Raw genomic sequence first — 10,674 nt, 5'->3', positions numbered from 1 at the left:
CTGAGTCTAGGAACTGTGCTGTCTGTAGCAGGAAGTCAGCCTGAAAGGAGATGGAAGGGCTTTGGTGGGAAATAAAATGGCACTCTGTTGTTGATGGAAAAAGATCTTGGCAGGACTGTTGTTGTGAGTGTTCTGTGGCTTAGAAAGGAATTTCCTACAGGCTGGACTAACCATTACAAATGTCTCTACCTTCAGGAGTCCCAGGCGTGCAGTAGAGCCTTGCCGCAGGAAATGTCAGCTTGGACCATGGGCGCCCGCAGTACGGAGAAGCGAGGAAGTTTCTTTAAGGTAAAAGGATGCCTTGATTGGGGTTCTAATGGGCATCTCACTCCCTGTGCTGGCTGCACGGAGAGCTGCAGGGCTGCAGAGAACGGTGGGGGAAGCCTGCTCTCTGAGCCAGCTCTGGCTGGGGACCCTGCCTGAGCCCAGCTGTGAGCTATTCCCAGATTTTACAGGAGGTCGGGGCTTTTGTGAGTCAGTGTGCTTCCAGACAGGCCCAGGACCCAAGCATGGGGAGATGCCACCTGAGTGAGACAGTTGAGGCATTCTTACTTTGTCAACTGCCAACCTGGTCCTTTTTCATCTGGACGGTTTTTGATGGAAGCTGGACTTGGCATTCTAGTGAGTCGGTTGTAGGCTCCTGTGCTTTTACACTTGGCTTGATTCTGTGAATCACTTAAGTGCTCATTAAAAAAAGAGAACTACACACAGATCCCTGGGCCTTACCCTAAACTGACTGAATGTTTTTGCTGGTGTATTTTATCAACACCCCAGAGGCCTGAGAGAACCAAGGCAGCCTGATTAAAACTGGACCACTTTTCTACATGCCTTTTGATGTCAATGGGAGACCTTGCTAGCTTAATGAGATGAGCTGCTCAATGGGTATTTTATATACTCGTGTGTGTGTGTGTGTGTGTGTGTGTGTGTGTTTTAAATTAAGACCTGACAGTCGTTTCTAATGTACACTTGGGAATTGATTTTCTTCTTATGGTGTTTGCTTTGCATCCTCTCACTCACCCTCAAAATAATGCAAACTCATTGTAGAAAATTTGGAAAATACCGAATCATGTAAAAGAGGAGGCAAGTGGAGGTGAAATGTGCATTTGAAATCTGTCATAGGCTAGTCATAGCATTTATATGCTTCCTGTTTCCAAGAGGCCAAACCTGATTTATTCTGTCAGTTGTGGGCTCAAAAAAATCCATCCGAAGAGGCTGTTGGTAAAGCAAAGCCAAGTTCATTCAAGCAACTGCTGTCAAGGAGGGCATCGCCAGGGCACAGGCCTATTGGTGTCTAAGGTCAGGAGGCATCTTTATAGGGTTTAGAGGTCCAGGCCCAAACCCTTTAAGCTGTGCTTCTCAAGGCAGAGAATCGACTGGGTTTCAGCAAAGTTTGTGACGTAATATAGTTCAGGATGGGTGGATACAGCAAGACGAGGGCCTTAAAGGGAATCTTGGCGAGTAAACCATTGATCAGCAAGCTATTTTCCCAGGTGAGCAAACTGTGCCAGGACAAATTGTTTCATAGGAATTTCCTGCCGTGAACAGCAGAGTTATTTATTGGTTTACAATAACTTCCTGGAAGAAATACTTAAGTTGTGTTGACACAGATGGTCTCGATTCTCAGTCCTAAGAGTTAAGCTTTGTGGACGCAGCCATCTTAGTTTGCAGCCCGTTTACTTGATTTGAATCAAACCTGTGTAAAATCCACCACTGGAGGCACAAGAGGGGCCCCTCAAGCCTACCGTGGACCAGGCTCCTGACTCCTCTTTGGTTCCAGGATTCTGTCTTACGCTGAGATATTCATTTCATCCTGGTGGACAGGGTGGACCCAAACCCCCCTTCTCCCAAGGCACCGCCTACATCAGCCTAAATATTGGATCGCCCGTAATCACCACTTTATGCTCAGGAAGTGCAGTGGGGCTGAATCTCACCTAGTAGTTAGATTTTAAAGTCCCAGCAAAAGGAGAAAATGGAATAGAGTCCAAATTGCCTTGGAAAATTCCTGAGGAATTTGTTGGACCCAATACTACCTACTGTTAAGTCCAATGTTGCCAGTTTTTCCTGCAGTCCTGGGGAAAATCTTTTCTTTTTTTTTCAGTTGAATAACAGGTAAAGTAGTTAACTTGTATTTCTGGGCCATGTCCTATGAAAGAATCCATCAGACAAGAGGTGAGAGGCTGCCTGAACCCACTGAGGGCAAGTCTGCTTCTTCTCTCCTGAGTCAAATGCCCTTGAGGAAAATGTGTGAAAGTGGCTGGAACTATATAACTTGGTATTGTCTTTTTTTTTTTTTTTTTTGTCTGCAGAGCTTAAATTGTTTCATTTATTCATTAGATGCTAAAAGTGGATTATATAGTTACCTTATACTTCTTTCTCTCTTCTTCTTTATAGACATTGTTACTCTGTACTATGGCTATTTTGTAATTAGTTATTATGGAATAATAATATCATTCATTATTATAATATTAGATAAATAATATTGTTAGTTATTATTAATTATTCCACAATTTAGGCATGCAGTTATCCATAAGGATGAAGGCAACTGCCCCTTGGACATTTAATACTGACTCCTTGGAGGTTCGTTGTGAAAATGGTTGCCAGGGTAGCACTCAGGGTTGCCAGGGTAGCACTCAGTTGCTGACATGGGCTGTCCCTCCGCACAGCCCTGGACCCACTGACTCTTCGTTTACTCATCATGCTTTTTTTTGACTCACATTGATTGAGCACCTGTGATCAGCCAGGCTCTGTCCTAGGCACCAGGGAGAGAAAAGCCAGAAGCCATCCCACTCTATGGGGCTTTCAGTCTGGTACCAAAGAAGGATATTGATCAAATATAATATTAAACCCATAATAACGAATTATAAGAGAAAGCAATGCTTCATGAAAGAAGTAAAAGGGACTCTGAGGACAGATGACCTGAGTGGGGCCCCAGCGCAGTCTTTCCTAGGAAGCGGCCTCTGCTGTAGAGCTGGGATTGAATCTAGGGACTCAATGGACCTCTTGTGTCCCTGCAGGGCTGCCCTCCACACATACCAGCGATGCCCTACGTCCAGGTAGGACCACTTCATAAGGTGTGGGAATTCGTGGTTACATTCTTGGCTCACAGCTGAATTCCACACGTTCATTATCCCTTTCTTGGTTATTAGGGCTCACATGATTTTGTGCAAAGCGTGGGTCATTGAAAGACAATCAGCAGACCTCTTTTTCAGCATCACCTTCCCCTATCCAGTGTGTGCTTTTAAGCCAGAGTTGCTAGCCACGAGCAGCGAGCCTTGATTTGTGGTTTTGCATCTGTCCTGGCTCCTGGAAATGACCCAGATGAGTTGCAGGACGCAAGGGTCCTGGGTAAGGTGGATGGTCTGAGCATTCTGGTGTAATTGAGAAAGCCCCCGGGGTTATGGTGCTCGTGGAGTCTCTTCCTGGAAGCCTGGCCACAGAAATCCTGTGCTGGACAAACACATGGTCCACAGCCCTTCCCAGCATCATTGCTAATGTTCCTCAACCACCCATGAGAAAAGTATCTTCCTGCCCTGCAAGGTCTCTGTGAAAACATGTGGAGGCAGACAGGTGATGCCCTAGACAAGGCAGCAAAGTTATCTGCATCTAATCATAGACGTGGACACGGAGAGCTGTCAGATTGCAAGGCTGTGTTGTGTGAAAGAGACAGTAAGAAAGGCATCATCTGGGCTGGAAGAGTTCTAGGTGGTCCTGGCTGAGGGCCGAGAAGCTCAGCATCATCTTGGAACCCTCCTTTTCCTGGATTCCCTAGCTTCCACAAGCCACCCCTCCCCAACCCCATCCAGGCGCCCAGTGCTGGCAGATCCCCCTCAAGTCTTCAGGATCCACCCCTCCTTCCCTTCCCTACATCCAACTCCCTACTTAGGGTCTCGTGCTTCCCTTTGCGGGCACTGCAGATGACGCCCAGAATCCGTCTGCACCACCTCTGAATGTGGTTGGTTGGTCGGTCGGTTGGTTGTTTCTTGTCAATCATTCCATCCATCTGAGTTGCCTGCTTGCAGACCCCGGCTCCGTGCTGCACCCCGGACCAGGTCTGTACTCTTCACCTTGACTTTTTTTTTTTTTTTTGGCGGTACGCGGGCCTCTCACTGTTGTGGCCTCTCCTGTTGTGGAGCACAGGCTCCAGACGCGCAGGCTCAGCGGCCATGGCTCACGGGCCCAGCCGCTCCACGGCATGTGGGATCTTCCCGGACCGGGGCACGAACCCGCGTCCCCTGCATCGGCAGGCGGACTCTCAACCACTGCGCCACCAGGGAAGCCCATACCTTGACATTTGAGGACTTTCATACGGTGCTTCCACCTTCTCCCGGCTCTTTCTCCACCGGTCTCGTCCCTTTGCCCTCCCGGGTCTGCTTCTGTAGCCCAAACCTGCTGTGTCCCTCCTCCTCCCCACCTTCCACCCATCCCCATCAGGCTCCCAGCTGCCCTTCCAGGCTAGTGTCGACCCCCTTTATCCAGTGACAACGGAGCTCATGTGGGCTGAGCAGGTGTCTGCCTGGTGGTAGAAATGTCACGTAGGCCTAGCCGTGGCCCCGGCATAGTGCCAGGAAGTCATCCTCCATTCACAGCTCGAGCACTGCCATGAGGGATTCGTTCTGTCTTTCATTGCCATGTCCGTGACCCCGAGGGGGATCCTCTTGGAGCAGGGAATGATGCGGGAAGAGGACTGGTGTGATTGCCCCCCTGAGCAGTTCTACGTATATCTATACCATTCTTTTTTAGATTCTATTCCCATATAGGTCATTACAGAGTATTGAGTAGAGTTCTCTGTGCTATACAGTAGGTTCTTATTAGTTATCTATTCTATATATAGTCGTGTGTATATGTCAATCCCAATTTATCCCTTCTCCCCATTTCCCCCCGGTAACCACAAGTTTGTTTTCTACATCTGTGACTCAACTTCTGTTTTGTAAATAGGTTTGTTTGTACCATTTCTTTAGATTCCACATATAAGCAATATCAAATGATATTTGCTTTCTCTGTCTGACTTACTTCACTCAGTATGACAATCTCTAGGTCCATCCACCTTGCTGCATGGCATTATTTTGTTCTTTTTTATGGCTGAGTAATAGTCCATTGTATATATATACCACATCTTCTTTATCCGTTCCTCTGTCGATAGACATTTAGGTTGCTTCCATGTCCTGGCTATTGTAAATAGTGCTGCAATGAACATTGGGGTGCATGTGTCTTTTTGAATTATGGTTTTCTGTGGGTATATGCCCAGTAATGGGATTGCTGGGTCATATGGTAGTTCTATTTTTATTTTTTTAAGGAATCTCCATACTGTTCTCCATAGTGGCTGAACCAGTTTACATTCCCACCAATAGTGTTGGAGGGTTCCCTTTTCTCCACACCCTTTCTAGCATTTATTGTTTATAGATTTTTTTGATGATCACCATTCTAACCAGTGTGAGGTGATACCTCATTGTAGTTTTGATTTGCATTTCACTAATAATTAATGATGCTGAAGCATCTTTTCATGTGCCTCTTGGCCATCTGTACGTCTTCTTTGGAGAATTGTCTATTTAGATCTTCTGCCCATTTTTTGATTGGGTTGTTTGTTTTTTTGTTATAGAGCTTCATGAGATGTTTCTATATTTTGGAGATTAATCCCCTGTTGGTCGCTTCGTTTGCAAATATTTTCTCCCATTCTGTGGTTTATCTTTTCATTTTGTTGATGATTTCCTTTGCTGTGCAAAAACTTTTAATTAGGTCCCATTTTATTTTTGTTTTTATTTTCATTACTCTAGGAGGTGGATCAAAAAGATCTTGCTGCGATCTATGTCAGAGAGTGTTTTGCTAATTCTTCATAATAATATTGTAAAGCATACCTGACATCAGTATTTGGTGTGTCTTTTCTTTCTTCCTAGATGCTTACACCTCGAGAGGCCTTAGAGCAGTGCTCCCCCATAGAAATACAAAGTGAACTGCAGATGTCATTTTAAATGTTCTAGTAGCCACATTTAAGAAAACAAATGAGTGAAATTGATTGTTAATAATATATTTTATTTAACTTAGTATATCTAAAATATTGTCATGTCAACATGTAATCAATATAAAAATATTAATTGGATATTTTACATTTTTTTTTAGTACAACACCTTTGAAATCCAGTGTGTATTTTACACCGAGCGCATCTTGATTCAGGCTACTGGCATTTCAAAGGTTCCACAGCCACATGTGGCAGGTGGCTTCTGTATTGGAGAGTGAAGGCTTCTGTTTTGTGTAGTCTATACCTCCTCCTTTCACAGATAGTGAAACTGAGGCCCAGGGAGGTTGAAGTGCCAGGGGCTGGTTATTAGTCCCCAGCAGGGGTGGGAATTGCACCTGGCCTGACTTTCTCATGTGGCGCCCCCATCCCATGTAGCCTTCCTGCGGGTTCCACTCTGATCGCTTCACCCTTCTCCAGAGAGATCCCCCAGGAAACTCCATCTGAAGAGGTCATGGGGACAGTGGCCTCTTTCTGGAGCATTGGTTGGCTTTTTTTGGATACACATGCATATCTTTCACCATCTGCTCCAAATGCTTCCAGGACACAGAAGGCACACCCTGTACCCCTACCCCCACCCAGGGCCTGACTTTCTAGGAATGCCCTGAACATTTTGGACAGCAGTTCCTGTTCGTGTTTCCAGAAAGCAATGGATTTCATGGTTTTAGAGGGTAGTTTCCCAGCACATTTTGGCCATCCATTTCTGATATTAAATGTTGCGTGTTAGGCCACAACACATTCTCACTTGCTTCAAGGAACTTTGCCTTTTAAACATCGGGAGTGAAATAGGTTCCCCCAGGTCCCCTCAACCACGTTATTTCTACAGGCTTACTTGTAGCTCTGAGTTTTTATAATTAGGAGGATACCAAGGAGGAAGATGTAGGTTTGAAGGACTCTTGTTTCAGTGTATGCTTTTTTAAAAATTAAATCATGCAATATAAAATGAACACCTCATACAATATAAAAGGAACATCTGTCAAAGCTTTATTCAAACCATGCATGAATCCAGGAGGCCAGTGTAAAGCTGGTTCAAAGAACACTTGGACACATGATGTATTTGTAGTTGACTTAAAAAGTCATTCTGTAGTAAGTTTGCTAAGTTCAAGTCAAAACTGGTGGTGGTACTACAAGGCAATAAAACTGTGTCCTTTGGGGTAATCTTTTTTTTTTCTGAACAGAAATCTCCAGGCTGACTTGTAACTTCACAGTGCTTGAGCCCTTCATTAACAGCACAGAACAAAGTCAAACACAGGTGCACCCCTTAGATAATTAAATAATCTTTAGGTGACCTAGTTAAACAGTGCCAGAGCACGACAATGAAAGGACGTACTCAGAGCAAAAGAGTCTTCCACCTGGAAATTTCAACATTTTCTAATAAACAACCCTTGGGTGAAAGGGGAAATACATACTAGAGTTATAGAATTTGTATTAAAGAGATAATCAAAACACTACCTGTCATAATCAATGGCACAGATTTAAGACAGCAATCAGAGGAAAATTCATAGCACTAAACATTTTGTCAGAAAAGACATGCCCCACCCAAATTTTGCCTTATGTCTAAACTGTAAACAGCACTGTTAACAATTAACACTGAAATGACTTATTCCCTGCTGCTCCTCCAACCCTCTCCTTCCCTCGTCCCCAGATTTTTCCAACCAGGGATTGTGTCTTAAATGAGTGAATTTTATCAATGAGGTTGTAGAACTGAGGGGTAGCTTGTTCTAAGTTGATTGATTTAAATACCATTAGAAGGCAAACTTCCTGTTCACAATGAATCATGGATGTATTAATAGCATTGACTTCAGGCCTCTTTTCAATAATGTGGAGTCCTCATGTCACTGTTTTGGCTATTGCTCTGATACCTAAAGTCAGCTGACGGAAACCTTTTATGTGTGGCTGTCACCATCAGGATCGCCAGACTAAGGTGAAAGGATGGAGGCCCATTTCCCAGGATAATATTCTTTCAAATGTCTGTAGGTGGTAAACAGAAAACTACCTTCACAGCAAAATCTAAAGCTATATTATCTATTGCTGTGTAACTCGTTGCCCCAAACCTTAGTGACTTAAAGCAACAAGCATTTATAAGAGTCCCTGCAGGTCAGAATCTGGGTGTAATTTAACTGAGTGCCTCCAACTCAGGGTCCCTACGAGATTGCAGTCAAGTTGTGGGCCAGGCTGCAGTGTCATCAGAAGGCTTTATTGGTGGGGAACCTACTTCAAAAGTCACTTGGTGGGTCTCAGTCCCTCACCACGTGGGCCTGTCCACAGGGCTGGCCTCAGGAAATGGTGGCTGGCTTCCTCCAGGGTGAGTGATCCAGGAGAGACCAAGAGAGATGAAAGCCACAGTCTGTTAAGAACCTAATCTTGAAGGTGATACCCCATCACTTCTGCCACATTCCATTCACTAGAAGCCAGTCAAGTCATCCAGCCCTCACTTAAGGGGATGTCATTCGAGCGTGTGAATGACCAGGACTTGGGGTACCGGGGGCCTTCATAGAGACCAAAACATAGGAAAACAATTTAGTCACAGTTTCAGAAACCTACAGGGCCAGACAGAATGATGGGCAGTGCGTGAGTGGGCCTGGAGTTGGCAGGTACTTTGGGTGGGGTCCCCTCCAGGAGGGGGAGGCTACTAACACAGTCCCAAGCAGATGCCGTCACAAAAGAGTGAATGTGGGTCCTCTGATTCCTCTGATATTCCAAGAGAGGCCAGAAATCCAGATTTTTATGTAAGAGGATCCCAACTTGAAAAGTACTGGAGGATGGGACTTTCCTGGTGATCCAGTGGTTAAGACGCCGAGCTCCCACTGCAGGGGGCATGGGTTCGATCCCTGGTTGGGGAAGTAAGATCCCACATGCCACGAGGTGGCAAAAAAAAAAAAAAAAAAAAAAAAAGAGAGAGAGGGGGAGAGAGAGAGAAATTAAATTAGAAAGTATTAAAATAATAATAATAAACGTACTGGAGGATGAAAGAAAATGCATCAGAGGGCTGGCTCTGGCCTCTGGGCTCTCAGTGTGAATTCTTAATTAGTCCTCTTAATTACCTATGTTAGTAGGAGGGGAGATGAGACCATCGGTGTGGAAAGCTCAGCCTCCTAACACCACCGGCCCCCCAGGAGCTCCAGGGCTGTGCAAGGGAGCCAGACGCCCAGCTTCTGTTTCTCGAGGGCGTCTCGTGCTCGGCAGTGACGGAGCCTGTGAGTGCCAGCCAAGACCTGGGAGGCAGACTCATCCACGGATGCGCTGAGGGAAAGCAAGGAAACGGGCAGCAAGTTCCTTCAGGGCTTAAGACGGTGCCTGGGGTTGGCCCACGGTCGCCATAGTGCGCAGGGACCTTAAGTTGTAGAGATTCCTCCTCCCACTTTTAGGAACAGCTTTGGCTAATGGGGTACTGAGAGCCCACTGTCCCAGGTAGAAAGGTGTCAAGGGAGAAACTAATGTGGGATAGCATCTTCTCTCTCCTTTGCCTTACCTTCTAAAAAGTATAATGGCCTGTCCAAAAACACCTCTCCCACCTTCCTGTAACGCCAACTGGAGATTCCTTTGAGTCAGCATGTCCCGGCAGAGTGTCCAATGATGTCATCAATCATTCACAACTTAGTATAAACTAGGGCTTTCTGAACCACTGAGATCAGCCCAGAGACGAAATTTGAATTCACGTGCATTGAGGAGGAGGGGACGGAAAAGGTAAACTGGGATCTCTGAGAGAAGGACAGGACTCAGGGACCCACTGTAGGTGGGCCGAGCAGGACAGGCACCAGTCACCCAGAGTGGGGAGGCTGTCGGGAAGTAGTCAGTGAAGATACAGACAAGCACGCCTCCTGGACGGTCTCCAAACACCATTGGCCCGAACCTGGAGGCCGGGTGCTTCCAAGGTGCCCTTTATTAGGACACATCTCCCTACACCACTCAAAGAAAACTGGTTCTCTCCTCACAACACTTCTCACACACCTAAGGTGTGGGCTTTGTCCACACCAACCACTTCTCCAACTCTCTGTGGACACCGGTGGGATGTCCTACAGTTTAATTCCGTTGTAACACTACCTGGAGTCAGCACAGACCCCCAGGTTAAGGGCTCAGTCCCTCAGGACTGCCCCCCACTTCAGGTGCCAGTCGCAAATAGTGGGTTCCCAGGTCACCCACACGCTTCTGTCCGGCTTGTCCTTAAGTTCAATACAGGCAGACCATGGAGATATTGCGGGTTTGGTTCCGGACCACTGCAATAAAGCAAATATCACGGTAAAGCAAGTCCCACCAATTTTTTGGTTTCCCAGTGCATATAAAAGTTATGTTTACGCTATCCCATAGTCTATTAAGTATGCAATAGCATTATGACTAAGAAAAAAACAATGTACACGCCTTAATTTAAAAGTACTTTATTGCTAAATTTTGCTAACCATCATCTGAGCCTTCAGTGATCTGTAATCCTTTTGCAATAGTAACATCAAAGATTGATCATAGATCACTGTAACCAATATAATAATGATGAAAAGGTTTGAAGAATTGCGAGAATTACCAAAATGTGACACAGAGACACGAAGTGAGCAAATGCTGTTAGAAAAATGGCACCCCTAGCCTTGCTTGATGCAGGGTTGCCACAAACTTTCAATTTGTAAAAAAATGCAGGGCTTCCCTGGTTGCGCAGTGGTTGAGAGTCCACCTGC

The 10,674-nt window shown here is 45.6% G+C and overlaps 1 protein-coding gene across 3 annotated transcripts in view; it reads left to right on the top strand.

Annotated features, from left to right (window-relative positions):
• Nucleotides 1–202: 202 nt before the first annotated feature.
• Nucleotides 203–10,674, top strand: part of RIN2 (Ras and Rab interactor 2) — a gene marked incomplete at both ends in the record, with an annotated part of 102,572 nt that continues 92,100 nt past the window's right edge. The window contains one exon of one of the 3 annotated variants that reach the window (XM_079718313.1): nt 203–288. In XM_079718313.1, the coding sequence (XP_079574439.1) occupies nt 232–288 (57 nt within the window). The remainder of the gene's footprint in view (nt 289–10,674) is intronic. The other 2 variants (XM_079718311.1, XM_079718312.1) reach the window with 2 other exon arrangements.

This window comes from Hyperoodon ampullatus (assembly GCF_949752795.1).
Source record: "Hyperoodon ampullatus genome assembly, chromosome: 14".
NCBI lineage: Eukaryota > Metazoa > Chordata > Mammalia > Artiodactyla > Ziphiidae > Hyperoodon > Hyperoodon ampullatus.
This window is presented reverse-complemented; position numbering and strand designations above follow the sequence as displayed.